General features: G+C 39.1%; 2 protein-coding genes across 2 annotated transcripts in view; both read left to right on the forward strand.

Annotated features, from left to right (window-relative positions):
• Positions 1-10,525: 10,525 nt before the first annotated feature.
• c9orf72 (C9orf72-SMCR8 complex subunit) lies at positions 10,526-12,791 on the forward strand. The gene is made up of 3 exons (XM_037694960.1): positions 10,526-10,975; positions 12,263-12,358; positions 12,723-12,791. Exons 1-3 carry the CDS (start codon positions 10,529-10,531, stop codon positions 12,789-12,791), a joined length of 612 nt encoding a protein of 203 aa, XP_037550888.1. The 5' UTR covers positions 10,526-10,528.
• An 18-nt stretch (positions 12,792-12,809) lies between these two features.
• kiaa1109 (KIAA1109 ortholog) overlaps positions 12,810-17,194 on the forward strand; it is a 91,078-nt gene continuing 86,693 nt past the window's right edge. The window contains exons 1-5 of the mRNA XM_037694781.1: positions 12,810-12,865; positions 13,276-13,348; positions 14,179-14,295; positions 14,388-14,623; positions 14,724-14,781. Coding sequence (XP_037550709.1) covers positions 12,810-12,865; positions 13,276-13,348; positions 14,179-14,295; positions 14,388-14,623; positions 14,724-14,781 — 540 coding nt within the window. The remainder of the gene's footprint in view (positions 12,866-13,275; positions 13,349-14,178; positions 14,296-14,387; positions 14,624-14,723; positions 14,782-17,194) is intronic.

Consider the following 17,194-nt stretch of genomic DNA (forward strand, 5'->3'; position numbering starts at 1 on the left):
ATAATAATTATTAATTATTTTAATTTAAAAGCTCTGGATTCTGAGTCACTTACTATTTTCCCCACTTCCTGTTTTATTGTGAAAACCTACGGTCTGTTGTTCTGCATTGTTGTTATCTATTTTTGAAATATGAACGGCACCAAGTAGGAGCTTGTTGTAACAAAATAGACTGACAAAATGTTTGAGAACCACAAACTAGTTCATCCAGTTCATACCGGTTTAACAAATAGAAATAAATGCAGAAAAGCAAGAGGTTTTAAAATAGATTTAAATATCTGGAAACAGCTGATCTTGGCACTAATTGTTTCTAATTTACAATCTGGGCCAAACGCCTGATATACCACAGCTAGAGAGTCGATTAAACATGGACAGAGCCATCCTTTTTCTATTTACAGTATGTTTATGATGGGCAGCGCATCACTTTTCAATAAATAGACACCCACTCACTCTATAATAAAGTCTGAGGTCAGACACAGTCAGTGTGTGAAATGTATCACACAAGCTGCATGTCATTAGCATGTAGGTCAGAGGATTTTAAATCTTTACATGCTGTCATACCAAACATCATTTTTTTATTCATTAAATCGAGCCGTGAATGGTACGAAAACATCACAAACACCTATGTGCCTCCCACTCTGCAGCACGTATGGATAAAATGACAGAAAAAGACAATGGTGTGCAAATTGTCTTCTCTGCAGCTTGAATTAGGAGCTGGGAGGAAAACTGTTTAAAACAAACCGTATGGAGCGGTGGACGGGACGGGTCCATCCTGACAATTTACACACATTTTATATGGGCTTAAAATAACAGAAAGGTGTTATGACATTTTACCAGCATGAAACATCCAGCAGATACGAAGACAGAGTCCTTATTGAGTCAACCGAAGCTGTGAATGGCATTTTATCAACTCTAACAATGATTTATTTTAATGCTGAGCCAGCGTTCACACTGTTCCTGTTTATATTTTCTGCTGTTTGTGTTTTTGCAGCCCAACTACTTTTAAATGTTTTCTGCCCTTTCAATAATTAATTGATCAAAATTCTCGGCTCGGTTTGGAGTAGTCGGCTATGAATTTCAGTATTTATAACTTTCATACTTTTTGAACTGATTATCTTGATTTACAAAAATGTTTCCCATATAAATACGCTGAGCTCTCTAAAACTATTAAATTCAAGTACTTCAGTTTGTTTACTCCTTACTCTTATTTTTGATTTAACGCTAATCTTAGCTCTTGCTCACTTTTAGCTTTGAGTAAACTTTTGCTAAATTTAGCTTTGCAAATCGTGACTTTTGGCTAATTTTGGTCTCACTTTGGCTTTTGTTAGTTTATAGTTTGGCTGGTTTTAGTCTACCTATAGCTACAGGTTTGCTAATTTTACTTTGCAGATACTTATTTGCTGGTTTTAGCTTTGAACTTTTATTTTGGTATGTTAGATATTAATTTAGCATATTTTAACTAATGCTACTGTTTAGCCTATTTTAGCTTTTGGCTATGGTTACGCAAGCTTTAGTTTTTAGCTATTTTTTGCTGGTTTTAGCTTTTAACTACAATTTTGGCAGTTTAGCATATTTCAGCTATTGTTTTGCTTTTAACCAATTTTAGCTTTTGTTATGGTTTTGCTACTCTTTAGCTTTAAGCTATGGTCAAGCTGAAAATAAGCTCTAATTATTTATTTTTCCCTGAAAGTAGAGGAGGTGAGTCCTTCTGTAGGAGTTTCTGTTTTTCTCCTGCAGCTTCAAGGCACTAGATGGCGCCCACAAGTACACACCTGTGGACCATTCACCAGATGAGCTGCAGTAGATGACTTCCCTTCGACGCTGGTGCATTATCTGCCAATCGGTAGTTGTGTTCCTAGCCACTTTACCCTCCTTGTGATTTGTAAAGACTAAACTATATTCTCACGTGTTGGACTCCTGTGTTCCTCCAGTGCCTTGGACTTTCCTGGTTTGATCCTAAGTGACTTCTCCAGCTGTTCCTCACCTTCCACCACTTGCCCACCGATCGATGCAACCTTCCTGGAACTCTCTCCTTCGTGATGACTGGAACTACTGGACCCTCATCCCTATGATGAACATTTCCTCCAACAGTAAGACATAAATAAATATCTTAAACCATTCTCGAGGACCTAAACCTTCAAGTAACCTTGTCCTTGCTCTCCAGGGTTCCAGGCCCTTCCAGCTGTGTTGCAGCCAATTGTTGAACTTCTCTTATTGTAAATGAACACTGTTACTTGTTCTTGGTCTTGGAGTTGCTCTTTTCGATCACAACTGTCTGGGTACTTAGTAAATCCTTACACCTTTGTAGACTGAAAGTTTCAGTATCTGTCTGTGAGGGAAAGTCAACATAAGAGGAATAGACATATCTGTTGTATCAGTCGTCTAAGATTTGGCCCTGGAGGAACATAAAATTGAGTAAAACTGAGTAATTCCACTCCAGTGTGCTTATAAACCTTAGTAAATTGATTATTGGCCAGATTTCTTTCAAGAGTGGGTGGTAAAAAAAGCTTATTGCATCACTGATTGTTCTGTTTTCAGAAAACAGGACAACTAAAAACACGAACTAAGTAAAATAACCAAAATTGTAAAAAAATAAATAAAAATAAAAACATGTGGAAGCTGACAAGGAAGTTTATGTTTTTTTTTATAAACTGAAGCTCAGGCAACAAAAAAGGTTAAATCATGTCATCTGGACCAGTTTCTTTAAGTAAGAAACGTTTTGTCTTCCATCCAGAGGACTTCATCAGTCTACAGCCTGCCAAGCAGATCTGTCCCATAGGTAGCCTTCACTGCTGTGTTTCAAGCCAGTCTCCTATCGGAGTCTCAGAATCACTGAACCCTTCCTTGCCTCTGATATGTGTCCCATCAGTGAATGTGATGAAGATTAATCTTTGTATAGATCTAGTAGAGTGCTGTATGAATGGGTAAATGAGGGCACAGGTTGTAGTGTAAAGAGCTTTGAGTATCTTGATAAAATAGAAAGGAAAGGCGCTATATATTTATATTTACTGTATTTTTCGGACTATAAGGAGCACTTAAAATTAGGGGTTCACGGATAAACCGATTTCCTTTATTTTGGGAAATCAGACGATACTTGCATGAGAAACCGATTTTACCTTCTTTTTTTTTGTTTGTTTTAACAATTGTCTGAATTGTATTGTTTCTAGGATATTGTTCAAGGGTATGTTTTTCAACAAAATAATATTGGAAAATTGAAGGTGCTTTGTGACCTTATGACACCCGACAGTGTCGCTTTAAAGCAAAACCGGTATCGTCCAAAATCGGAATCGGCAGGTCAGACATTTTAGAAATCGGTGATTGGTGATCAGCCAGAAAACTGCAATCGGTGCACCCCTACTTAAAATCCTTTACTTTCTCAAAAATCAACAGTGAGCCTTATAATCAGGTGCACCTTATGTATTAATTCTGGTTGTGCTTACTGACCTCAAACTGATTTTATGTGGTTATTGTGAATGAGTTGAATAAAGTTTGACTTGTCTGTTTTGTTTTGCTAAATTATAGTCCGAAAAATATGGTACCATTGAGTAAAGTCAAGCACTAAAGCAAAGTAAAATTGACTCTGTTGGGTTTGATTGAAGTAAAACAAAATCAACGTTTTAAAGTCAAACGTGTCTTCTGAACAAATGATGGACTGTAACAGCAGATTTACACAGAAAGTTGCATTATGATTAAAACACGTCGTAGGTTTGGTTGAGAATTATCGTTGTATCTGAGGAGAACAGGAAATGTGGTCAGGATGGGTCTTTCTTGTCTGCAGTGCAGTCCCATCAGCAGGGCAGCCAGAGGCCATTCCATTTGGACAGGCTGTTGACGCTCACTGACCTTGAAAACTTCAGCAGCAGTCGTTTTCTTCTCCTTCTTCTTGGCTGCTGTCCATGCTCTGTCCGAGCAAACAACGAGATTTAACGTGCTTTATTATTCATGCAGGTCACAGGTATTCTGTCATAAAAGGACAGACCAAAAAACAACACTGACAGGAGTCAGATATGCCTTACCGAAGAATTCCTCAAGATGAGAATATTGTAAGAACTGGGAAAGAACAAAAGAAATGGAGGAAGATATGAGAGGAGGAATAGTGTGAGTGTTTTCATATGTGCTGGATGTAATTGTAGCCTGACTAGAGGGCCTTACAGACACTATATAATGATATTTTTACCGGTGAAATATCCATCAAATGGTCTTAAACTCTCCGATGTGGGAAACACACACATTTCTTTTATTGTAGAGGAAGAACTCTCTGCAGGCCCCATCCTGTGAGCTTTGATTAACCGGAGAATGCTCGCTCACAACAAAACTAGCTTCTTAAATTTACAATTTGTGTCACGGAGCTGTCTCTGCTGGGCGGAAACAGCCAAACCAAAATGTTGCACCTCAGCAACAAAACTTGTGTTTCAGTTTGCAAGGATTTAGGTGGAAAGAATAACTTTGTAAAAAAAAAAACAACAACAACAAGAAGAAAGTGGTGGGATTTTTTGTTTTTGTTTTTGAGAACTCTACAGATTTTCACCCTACGCATAGTTCTGGACCTTAAAGTGTTGATAAAACATGAAATGTAATTAAGGTACCATTAAATTCCCAGTATTTGACTTATCGTCCAACACCTTTAATGCTATATAATTAAACTAAGATGAGCTTTTGATGAGAAATAACAGTTGTTATATAAAAGAAAATGTGGTCATACCATGGAAATAACATCATGCACGCTCTCATGCAGTTCTGTAACATGTCCTGCTCAGTGCAAAACTGACTCTGCTACAAGCACATCTAATTTAAGCTTAATATTTGATATAAATGAAGTTATAGCCGTTTACGTGTTGGCTAGTATGGACTGGCTGTGGTGGCCATCTTGCTTTGTAATTACTTTCTATGAATTTCATCCAATTCTGTTCAGTGATTCATTAGATGTTTTGCTAACAAACAGGACTAATTCCAACAGTTATAGTTATAGTTTTAAATAAGTGTCTTGCACATTGAGTAGCTCTTAAAATATGTATTGTGAATGATTTGTAGCTTTGACAAGACCAAATTTAAGCACAATATCTTTAAAATCCACTGAATTGTGGCCATTTTGTGTGTTTTCTACGGCCAGTTGGCAGTGGTGGAGAAAGTACTCAAACACTGTATTTAAGTAAAAGTACAAATACACAGACAAAAATGTACTCTAGTAAAAGTAGAAGTACCACATTAACGTTTTTACTTAAGTAAAAGTAAGTACAGTACGTATTTTCATTTTCTTTTAAAAATACTTAAAGTACTAAAAGTAAAAGTACTTGCTGAATGTAGTACCAAATACAATGGTCTACAATATTATTAAGTGTGCCTACCATATGTATATTTTCTGTAATACATTAATAGTTTTGTGTCATTTTAATGAACAATGCTGCAGATAATACATGCTTTTATTGTGTTTATTCTGTGACACACTTGGACTTGTGATTCTGTGAATTTCAGTTTGTCATCAACTCTAGTTAAAATACTGTCTAGCCAACCTTCTAATGGGTCAATAGTGAACAACATTTTAACTTCCTGACACCGTTTTCAAAACTTGGACCCGAGTGTCGAGCCACTTGGAGACATCTCTTGTCTCCTAACATCCCATGAACTGACACATTTTAATATTGCAGCAAGAATTTCTTGTTCGAGTTCAGAAGAAGTTGGTTTTCAAAGTTTTTTGAGTCCAGTCTGGCTCTTCTGGGAGAGAAAATCTGTCCTGCTGTACTGAACAGTCTTTCAATGGTCTTTCAATAAGGCGGTGTGTATCTTCTGGCTGACTCTCTGCGGTGGAATCCATTTGGGTGTGTTAGCGGTGCTGTGGGTGCACCCAGCTCAGTGACGAATAATAATACTCAAATATACGTAATGTAGTGTAATAGAAAGTACAGATAATTGATGCAAAATGTAGTGGAGTAAAAGTCGAAAGTACCCACGTTTAACTCTACTTAATAAAGTACAGATACATGAAAAATATACTTAAGTACAGTGCATGTCACCACTGGCAGTTGGAACTGATATGACCAATGGTTCATGAGATAGTTTGCCTAAACATAAACAAACACATACACATCTTCTGTCATTCCCCCAGTGGATGCAGTAGTAATAACAGAAGTAATTCTATGGCAACAGTTTTTTTTTTTTTCCCCCAGGTACATAGATTTTTGCAAAGTGGTTATCAACCTGAACAACTCACTGGATGAAGTAGAATGTGCTCAGTCAACCTCTAAAACTTGTTTTCCAGTTTCCCATTTCTCATTGTTCCCCTCTTGGTGGCTTCTTTGGGTTCTTCTTTGACTAATGTTCAGTACAAAGCAACTCAATAGACAAACTGGAGCAATAAAGGATGGTAATGATTGTGATTTGGACGCGGACCAACAAAGATCTACTAATCAATCTGCTGCAGCTAATCAGACCATTAACTTTAGGGAGTTCACTCTGCAGTGGAAGGAAGGAGACACAGTAAATGTGATTCATGAGCAGCTTGGACTTGGATAACTGAAAAAACCCAAACAAGATAGTGTCTTGATATTTGTACATTTCAGGTTTAGTTAGACAAGTGCAACTCCAAAACACTTCAGAGGATGCTGGAGCCACAGGTTGAATGACAAGTACTTCATCACCTGTGGTCCGCCTGTGGTATACAACCCCAATTCTGAGTGACATAGAGCGATGTGCAACATAAATATAACAGAATGCAGTGATTTGAAAAGAACATAAAGCCATATTTTACTTAAAATAGAACTAAGCTAAACATTTGATATGTTTACTGATAAACTGGACAATTTTATGGAAAAAAATAATGTACATTTAAGCCAACACTGTGATGTGTCTCGTCTTCTAACAAAAACTTTAAAAGTCTTCAGTTGATCCAAAATTCTGCTGCTAAAGTTTTAATGACAGTTAGTGGGAGAGATCATATCTCTCCAGTTTTACTTTCTCTCCAATGGCTCCCTGTCAAGTCCAGAACTGAGTTCAAAATCTTACTTCTAAAATACAAAGCTCTCAACAGCCTACATCTTATATTCGAGATTTTATTCTTCCATATTTTCCTAACAGAGCATTTCACTCTCAGACTGCAGGTTTACCTGTGGCTCTTAGAGTTTCCAAAAACAGAATGAGAGGAAGATCTTTCAGTTATCAGGCTCCTCTCTTGTGGAACCAACCTCCAGTTTCTGGCTGTGAGGCTGACACATTGTCCAGTTTTAAGACTGAGCTTAAGACTTTCCTTTTTGATAAATCCTATAGTTATGGTTGTCTTGGCTTTCCTGAGCTATCCCATAGTTATGCAGCTACAAGCTTAGACTGCAGGAGGACAAATTGACCACATTTCCTCACTCCGCTGCTGACTTTACTTGCTATATGTTTGTATTTGTATTTATTTCTATCCTTAACTTTTTTTTTTTTTGTCTTTCTTCCTATAGAAACCTTGTTCTGCCATTCTGTGTCTGTTTCTCCTTCCTGTCCTCTCAAACCCCAGCCGGTTGAAGCAGATGGCCGCACATCCTGAGCCTGGTTCTGCTGGAGGTTTCTTCCTGTTAAAAAGGAGGGGGTTTTTTTCCACTGGTGCCTTTGTGCTTGCTCAGGATGGGAGACTGCAATGAAGTGAAGATTCAACACAATCTGCTGGCGTCCTTAGATAACTTTTACAAATTGGCTTATATATATATATATAAATGTTTCTGTTCAGTGCCCTGACATTGTTGTGATTTGGTGCTATATTAATAAACTGAATTGAATTGAATTAACCAAAGTCTGTAAACGTCTAGAAACTGAGATGAGCAGTTGCTGGAGCTTTTGAAGGGGGAATGTTGTTCCATTCTCTTCTGACGTGGGGTTCTAGTTGTAGGGTAGTTCAGCACTGTTACAAAGCCATGCTGTTGTAGTGGATGCAGTAAGCTGCTTAGCATCGTCTTGCTTGAATGTGCAAGGCTTTTTCTACAAAATAAAGATATTTGGATAGGAACAGACGTTCTACAACCTATATATACTTGTCTGCATTGATGGTGCTTTCCCAGTTGTGTGAGCTGCCTGTGTCATAGATGCTAATCTACCCCCATACCATCAGAGAGGTTTCTGAACTCTGCACTGATAACAGACTAGATGGTCCCTCTTCTCATTCACACAGAGGATGTGGCATCCATGGTTTCCAGAAATAATTTCTAAGTTTTAATTAATCTGACCACTAAACAGTCCTCTTACTGTCCTGCTGCCAAAACAGTTATCTGCCCAATGATCCTCCAGCTGTTTCTTTTAAATACCACTTACTTTTAGTCTTTTATTGTTCCAGAACCTTCATTTTTGAATTGTGTTGCTGCCATTGGATTTAAAATTATCTACTTTTTTCATAAAAAATGGTACATTTTCTTAGTTTAAACATTTGCCATGTCATCTTTCAGAAAACAGTACAACCAAGTAAGCCATGTTGAGCTCTTCATGCAATTTTGTTACATAATTTGAGCTGACTGTTTTGTTTGCACGAGCTGTTCAGTCTCTGAGCAATTGAGGCTCAGAATTGCTGATGAGCCATTTAAAGCCGGTAGCACCAGCCATCTCTTTCGAAACCATTAGGAATAACATTGAGCATTAGTATGTATGCAGTGTGTCGGTAAATACTAGCTGACAGAAGATCAACCAAGTTGGCTCATTAGTGGATGTGTGCATGAGGGGGTGCTTTTATTTTTATTTTTTCTTCCTACAGCAAATTAGCCTGTCCCAAAACCAAAAGAGGAATAATGATGTTTAAACTTTCAAAATGTCAAATATACCCCTAAAAAAAAAACAACAACAACACAAAAATATAACCATTTGTTGTTGCTGCTGATGGAGGTCTGCACTGGCTCTCTTGGGAGCTATGGTGCAATTTCCAGCATTATTATTCAGGAGGAGGGGGCAGAGAAAACAAAAAAGGTTCCTTAACTGAAGTGTCATTAATTTGAAGTCACACCACGGTCAGAAAAATAGAATTAAAAGGTAATCACAACCTGCACTGCCTGCTGATGTATCCATTTGGTTGAGCGGGCTTTATGGAAATTCATTTAAATATGTAATTTCCTGCAGGTGGCCGCTTGTTTAAATATGACATCATTGAGTCTGCGTGCAGTTCCGGGTCCTCACCGCCAGAGGGCAAAGTACGTCGAAAGGGATCGACGGCGTACGTCTGACGTAGCCGGAAGTGGGCAAAAAAAAGACAACAAAACTGTTACAGGAAAATCGTGATGAAATTAAATACAATGACACAAATTATGTGGTTTCTGAGCAGTGGGATTTAAATATTGCTCATTTTCGAACCACGTTTGTGTTATTCGCACGGAAAAGACAACAAGTAAGTCATTACGGCCATTATTTTTCTATAATTGTAAAGCTAGCAGAGGCAGCTAAAGATAATGATTTGACACTTGGGGTTTTCTTTTCGGTTTAAGTATGTCCAGTTTACGTGACGTTTATAGAATTAAGGCGCTCTTTTTGTGCACGGTTACGTGGCTTGAGCCGACACTCACAAATGCATTAATTTAAGGTTAAGAAACTGCAGAAATATTCAATAATAAAGCCAAATCAATGCTGCAGAAGAGCAACAAATTCCGGATGAAGTTCTGCTTATATGGTGCAATTTGATTAAAAGGTGAAATGAAGATGCAATAGTTGTTTTTCAACCGAATTTTTCCACTGAAAAAAAAAAAAAAAGCATTTTGTCCAACAAAAAGAGAAGTAGATCTGGTGTCTAACAGGAAATGTCATCTGACCTTATATCAAACAAATCACTTTCGTGTCCTCTCTCTCACGTGGTAATACTTATTTTAACGTTCCTTCCAAGTATAAACTTGGGTCAGTTTTGTTTTGTCTGTTAGCAAAATATCTATTGCATTAGTTAAGATATTTTAATGAAAGCTTCAGATAGTTATAACTGCATTAACATCTACAGTCCATCTATTAGTCAGTATAATTCAAGATGGCCGCCACAGCAATGTGATCTTAGCCAACACATGAATGGTAATAACTCTGTCATTTTTTTCATATATTGAGCTCAAATTTGGTGTGGTAGTAGCTGAGACTGAACCCAAACTCATACTCGGAGCACTGAGCCATTTGCACCTTTTCCTCACCTTGTACTCAACACCTTCAAGACTTAATCCAATTAATTTAGTTGCCACAGCCAACTGCCTGAAGGCTGACTTTAACTCGGTTAATTTGATAGATATTGAGCTAAAATTGGGCGTGACGGTAGATGAGTCATCCTCAACATATACTTCATTCACTAACAGATTATGTAAGATCTTGCAGTGTTGTATGAGGCACTCCTAAAGTAACTAAAATGGTAAGGGCTGTGTTCTCTCCCATTATAAGATATACTTTCCTTCAATGAATGCTAGACCTTTACTTGAAGTGATTGTTTATTCTTAGTTACTCATTAGTAACATTTTATCATTTTCATTGTACCATAAAATGTGAATTTCTTTTTTCTTTTTATGACCAAGTATTTTAAAAGTCACCATTTGGAAGATCTCCTTGCATCTGTCCAATGTCTTCTGGCTGTCCACCACAATCACCTGCTGTTGCAAAGTCTGAGGTAGCTGTGGAGGGAGAATGTCCTCTGCTGGCTGCCACCTTCGCCTACTGGGACAACATCCTGGGTCCACGTGTCCGCCACATCTGGGCACCGAAGGGCGATCAGATGATGTTCCTCAGCGATGCAGAGGTCACCTTTCTGGCCAACCACACACTCAATGGGGAGATTCTGAGAAGTGCGGAGTGTGGTGCCGTGGATGTGAAGTTCTTTGTCCTGGCAGAGAAGGGCGTCATCATCGTGTCTCTTATCTTTGATGGCGAGCTGAAGGGGGATAAGAATACGTGTGCCTTGTCCATCATCCTGCCTCAGACAGAGCTGGCCTTCTACCTGCCGCTGCACGCCATCTGCGTGGAGAGACTAAAGCACGCAATCCGCAAAGGACGCATCTGGATGCAGAAGGTAAGCTGATGTTTCCTGCCCAGATGTTGTTCGGTTAAATGTTAAAACTCTAAACACGATCAGTCATTGTAATTAAACTTTTCACCTTTCAGTTGCAAGAATAGATTTTGTCATTTAAAAATTCTTGTTTGATATGAGTTGTAAAAAGTATTGCAGGTATTTATTTTTGCCTTTTGGAAAGACAAAAAGCTTCTGTTCTGGACATGTTTTCCAGGTGATGATGTTTTGTTTTAGTTTTTCTTTTTATCTTTTTCACAATTACAGTGAGAAGTGCCTCTTTTTTATCATTTTCTGAAGTCCTAATTAGTTTTAATTGTAACTGGAATACAGTGTCTAAGCACTTTTCTAAAGCTCGTCTTTTTGTAGTCACTAGTGAACATAAAAAAATTCTACCTTTCTTAGTTTGATGTAAAATTCAACTTTGACCATTATTTGCAGTTAATTCAATAACAAAAATCAATGACCAAATAAAAAAAAAGCTAGGATTTATAATTTTCAAATGCAACATGGTCTGAGGTTAAAGCTGGATGGAAATAAACTAGGCTGGAATATTGTTTTATATATTGAAGAATAAATGTATTTTTCCACTGCAAATCTAAGTCTTTAAAACTTAAAAAGCCATAAAATGCAAAAAAGGATTGTTGCCTCTTTGAAATGTGGAGTTTGCTTTGTGTCATGTAACACTTGATTTGTTGTATGACATATAAAGACTGAAAAACACAAAGAACAGGAGAGGCCAGAAAGGAGTTGGATACTTTTATAAAGCTCCATTTTAAAAGCAAATGGGGGGAGTGGTGGCGCAGAGGTTAGAGGAGGCAAGCCGGTGATGGGAAGGTCACCGGTTCAACTCCCCGAACCGACAACATAAATTAAAAATATGGGTGGGAACGATGACGCACCCACATCTGCCTCCACCCTCATCCTCCCCACCATCTCTGCTCCACACAGAGGGCTGTGGTAGCTCAGTGGTCTGTGGTTGTGTCAGGAAGGACATCCAACGTAAAAACAATTGCCAAGTCTTCATGTGAGTTCGCTGTGTCGACCCCTGACGAGGGGAGCAGCCGGAAAAAAAAAATAAGACCAAACCTATGTGAGGGTAACTGTAATGTCACTTCCTTTATTTGGACCATAAACATTCTGCTGTTAAGACAAAAGATAATGGATTGATGAATGTTTTTGGCATCACCTGTATTTTATGGAATAAAAACCAGCTCCAGAAATCTTTGAGTTTGTAGGATTTATATATGTTTCTATAAACTGGACATTTCTTCTATCCTTTAACTTCAGGGCTACAATATCATCTCAGTGCTGAGCTTAGAGATTTCCCCAATCATGGAGCTGTTGGCCTCGATGAAATCACACAGTGTGCCTGAAGATGTAGATGTAAGCAACACACACACTAACACACAAGAACTAAATTCAGTTTGACACGAGAAAAATGCTGAAACATTGTTTGCATGAAGTTTGGTTCGTATTTTAAGTCTCAGTGCCTTCAGAGATGTGACCAATATAATGGAAGAAATGCTTTTAAAGCAGATCTCATGTTTGCTGTGGCAGAAAACAACTGAATATTTCTGTAGCCACCCATCAGGATTCAACACATTTGCTCTTCTTGAAAATACAAAAAGGACTAAAGAAGCTGCCCTGAATCTTTATTTTTGTTGTCTCTATCTTTTAAATCAGCACTTTTGTTTTTGTTGTAGTCGTGTTTTAACAAGGACTCGTTTGTTTCGCTCTTGCTAATCAGATAAAAGACACGGTGCTAAATGATGATGACATCGGGGACAGCTGCCACGAGGATTTCCTCCACAAGTAAGCCACCCGCTTCCGACAAATGGAGACAGATGATGAACAATGGTCATTTAACACCCGTCAAGCTTCCAGTGATGAGTGATGGCTCTCCGCTTAGCTCAAGTTAGCTACAGAGAAACAATGGATCACGGTTTAGTGTGGCGAGTCTGTAAAGTCCTTATAAACTGAAAAAAACCTACTTTTGCCTCAACTTCCTGTGATAATTATAAATCTTTTGCTTAAAAAACTACTTTGATGTGTATTATCTGGGACCATTAAAGAGGATTTCTCACAGAAAGGCTGAAAGTATGAGCTGAATTAGGAGTTTAAAGTTTGTTTTATTTTATTTACATATGTTTTCACCATGTTACAATTAGTTTTGGAATTCTTCTATTTAATCGCTCAGATCCAATTTCTCTGCCTCGTGTTTTACACATAAAAACTGTTATTAATAACTGCATGAATGCTTTTGCAGCTAACTGACTCCAGTTTACTTCTGTTTGTTTCAGAGCCATCAGCTCTCATCTGCAGACGTGTGGCTGCTCCATTGTGGTCGGGAGCAACCCAGAGAAAGTAAATAAGGTGAGTTTATTTGATTATTTGAATATGCAGACTTTTTTTTTTTTTAAACCTTAATTGATCTTAAGTTGTTTGCCGAGTTTATTGTTCTGGTTTTGTCTCAGTATTTTGAATATCAGCCTTTGTTGCACATTTGTTGCGCTGCATGTTTTTTTTTTCAAATACACAAAATCAAATACCGTGTTTTTGGACTATAAGGTGCACCAGATTATAAGGCGTATTAAGCAAAACAAAACAGTCAAATCAGTCAAATTTTATTCATTTCATTCACAATAACCACATAAAATTGGTTGGAGGTCAATAAGCACAACCAGAATTAATACATAAGGCGCTCCTGATTATAAGGCTCGCTGTCGATTTTTGAGAAAATTAACGGATTTTAAGTGCTCCTGTTAGAATGGCCTTTAGTGGCTGGATTAAGCAGGAGATTTCTAGCGTTTTATAGTCTGAAAAATACAGTAAGCTGCTTTAAGCAATATTTGTTATGAGAAATTACTGAGCGCTACAGATTGTATTACTATGCAACAAAACCTTGCCCACAAATTATTTGCAGCCTTATTGAGCTCCAAATAATTTTATTTCAGTTAACATGAATCTTAAGATCAGGTCTCTCTTGTAAATGAGTTTTTGAGGCTCAGTGGGATTAACCTGTCTAAATAAAGGTTGAATGAAAAAAAAAAGATCTAAGCAAGTTAAGTTCAGAGCAGCTAGTTTAGTGTTGTGCTGGGATCAGGATGTCAAGATGATATTATATTAATTTGTTAATAGTAATTTTGGTGTGAAGGATTAAACAAATTAATCAATTTTCTGGTATCCTGCTTGTGTTTTTGCAGATCGTGCGGACTCTGTGTCTCTTCCTCACACCCGCTGAGAGGAAGTGCTCTCGCCTCTGCAGGGCCAACTCTTCCTTCAAATATGACACGGGCCTGTTCGTTCAGGGTCTGCTGAAGGTAGATACTGCCTCCGTTCTCTCGCTTCAGATTAGTGAAGCATAATCTCCTTCTGGTTCTCCAGTTTCATCCTGCAGTTTTATAACTCTTAGGACTCCACGGGCAGCTTCGTCCTGCCGTTCCGCCAGGTGCTCTACTCGCCCTACCCGACCACACACATCGACGTCGACATCAACACGGTGAAGCAGATGCCACCGTGCCACGAGCACACGTATAACCAGCGGCGCTACATGCGCTCTGAGCTGAGCACCCTCTGGAAAACGGATAGCGAGGAGGATATTCCTCCGGACACCATCATCCACACCGACGAAACCTTCACTCCTGACCTGTGAGCATGCAGCTCTCTGACTCGTTTAAATCATCTGAAACTTTAGAATTTTACTAATTTAACATGTTAAAAGTAATTTACTGTTTTTTTTTTATTTCAGAAATATATTCCAAGATGTTGCCCATAAAGACACTTTGGTCAAGTCTTTTATAGATGAGGTAAGACCACATCTAAATTATTATTTATACCATGTTTTATCATTTACTTGGGGTTATATAATCATAAACATTATCATTTATTTTTAATTGAAGAATTGGGGGGGGGGGGGTTGCGTTTTCTGCCAAAATATAGAGAACACTTGAGTCCTAAATGAAAAATAAAAGTTGGATAAATGAATGAATGAATTCACTGGAATGTTAAATAATAACTTCCCAACTGAATTGGTAAAGTTGGATGGATGGACTTTCTTTTTTCTTTCTTCATCCATCCATCCCTCCCTCTTGCGAGGTGATTAGTTCCAGTGTTTCCCCTACCAATATACAAGTAGGGTGCCCCGCCCCATCAGTTAACAGGACTGAGTGCCCTGCCTACCCCCCTCCCCCTCACTCCCATTGACAACTGTTAGTATGGATGTAGCACAGGACGCGATACAAATGCGCTAGCAAAAATGCTATTGACGCTCCGCACCCTCACCTCGTCAATAAAAACCGGCAGCAACGTAGTGCTAAGCTAGCGGACGGGTGACACGGATGTTCATTCAACCGTTATTTAGACCGGTTAATCCCATTGAGCCTCGAGGACTCATTTACAAGAGAAATGTGACTCTGTCCCCCCCGCACTCACACACATCATCGATAAAAACAGGCAGCGACGTAGCGCTAAGCTAGTGGACAGGCAACACAGACGTGACTCCGTTCCGTCCACCCCCCAACCAAAATAAAATACGATGAGCGCCCTGCCAAGGCAACTGGTCTAGTGGAAACACTGAGTTCAATTAGCTGTCAGATTGTGTTGGGGCGGCACGGTGTCTCAGTTGGTAGAGATGTTGCCTCTCAGTGAGAAGGTCGCTGGATCAAATCCCAGCCGGGGGCCTTTCTGGGTGGAGTTTGCATGTTCTGTCTGTGCATGTGTGGTTCTCCGATTTCCTCCCACAGACCAAAAACATGCATGTTAGACTGACTGGTGACTCTAAATTGTCCCTAGGTGTGAGAGAGTTAATGTTCATTCAACCTTTATTTAAACAGATAAATCACATTGAGCCTAAAAGACTCATTTACAAGTGAGACCTGTTTGACAGACAAAAACAGCGGTTAACTGGACACATGTAGGAGTTGGAGGCGAAAAAAAATTCCTATCAGACTTTTTTTTTCCTGCCTGAGAAAGAAAACAAACCTCTAATAATAATAAAAAAAACTACCTCGCATGAACAAGCACATATTTATGTAGACAATCTGCAGACGGGGGGACGAGAGCAGTCAGCAATGTTCATAGATTCTCTCGAGGTCACTGTAAGAGTTCTGATAAGGATGGAATAATCAGTCAATGTCCTCCAGTGAGATCCATAAACATTCTCGAGGTATGTCGAGGAATGGCCAAGAATAACGACTATGAGAATCCAAGAGTCCTGAAATGATGACGCAAGTTTATTCAGCTGGTTTCATCTGGTTATCGGTTGGAAATTCCTCAGGGAGGGGGGTGGTGAGCGTCAGATCACATTTTCTCCAGGCGAATTCAGATAAGATGACCTTCAAGGCCAGCCAGGAGAGCCAAATTCAGATAAACACACAGTTGTTTGGGGGACAGGCAGAACTTCATGATATCTGTGTTTGTCCAAATGGTTCTGAAATGTCCAAATTACATGGCCACACCAATGGAACGTGACTGAGTAAAATCCCCAAGATCTGATCCATTCAGCCCAAAGCATTTGAGTCCGGGTACTCGAGACACGAACCAAGCCTTCATAAAGGCAAGCAGCGTGATCGGGTCCAAATTTGCTGTCAACGACTTCCTTGATTGTAGATAAAACCAGCAACCAGCCGAATCCAAAAAGTAGGAACCAGTTATCGTAAATCCAATTAAATATGCGTCCTTAAAATCCACAGATGGCAGCAGAGATAGACACATCATCAAGTCTTCCAGTCGATGAGATATCCAGCTGCGTGCGTGCCAACAGGGCAAATCGGCTCGCCTAAAGCCTGTCTTCTCTTTGAAGAAATGTTGTAAATTGAGTTGAGGGACCAACTGATCAAAACAAGTGCATAATTATGGTTTGGAAGAAATGCAAGAGAAGCTCAGAAGCAGTTTCACAGACAGACAGAGCAGCAAAGCGGAGAGGGAGGGGAGAAGCAGCCGATCTCGGCAAGAGCAAGTGGTGAAGTGAATGTTTGTCTCGTTTGTCTCTATGTGTCCCTGTGATGGACTGGAGACCTGTCCAGGGTGTCCCCCACCTCTCGCTCAGTGTTGGTTGGATATGGGCACCAGTGACCCCCGTGACCTTGAAAGGAAGAAGCGGGTAAAGATAATGGATGGATCAGAAAAAGGGTTGATAATAATGGATGGATGGATGGATGGATGGATGGATGGATGGATGGATGGATGGATGGATGGATGGATGGATGGATGGGGGGATGG

Source organism: Nematolebias whitei, chromosome 21, assembly GCF_014905685.2.
Source record: "Nematolebias whitei isolate Nwh7 chromosome 21, NemWhi1, whole genome shotgun sequence".
NCBI classification, from domain to species: domain Eukaryota; kingdom Metazoa; phylum Chordata; class Actinopteri; order Cyprinodontiformes; family Rivulidae; genus Nematolebias; species Nematolebias whitei.

Coding starts and splice junctions, on each gene's coding strand:
- c9orf72 (XM_037694960.1), top strand. CDS start 10,529: ATGTCTTCTGGCTGTCCACCACAATCACCTGCTGTTGCAAAGTCTGAG. Junction 10,976..12,262: donor GACGCATCTGGATGCAGAAG/GTAAGCTGATGT, acceptor CTTTAACTTCAG/GGCTACAATATCATCTCAGT. Junction 12,359..12,722: donor GTGTGCCTGAAGATGTAGAT/GTAAGCAACACA, acceptor CTTGCTAATCAG/ATAAAAGACACGGTGCTAAA.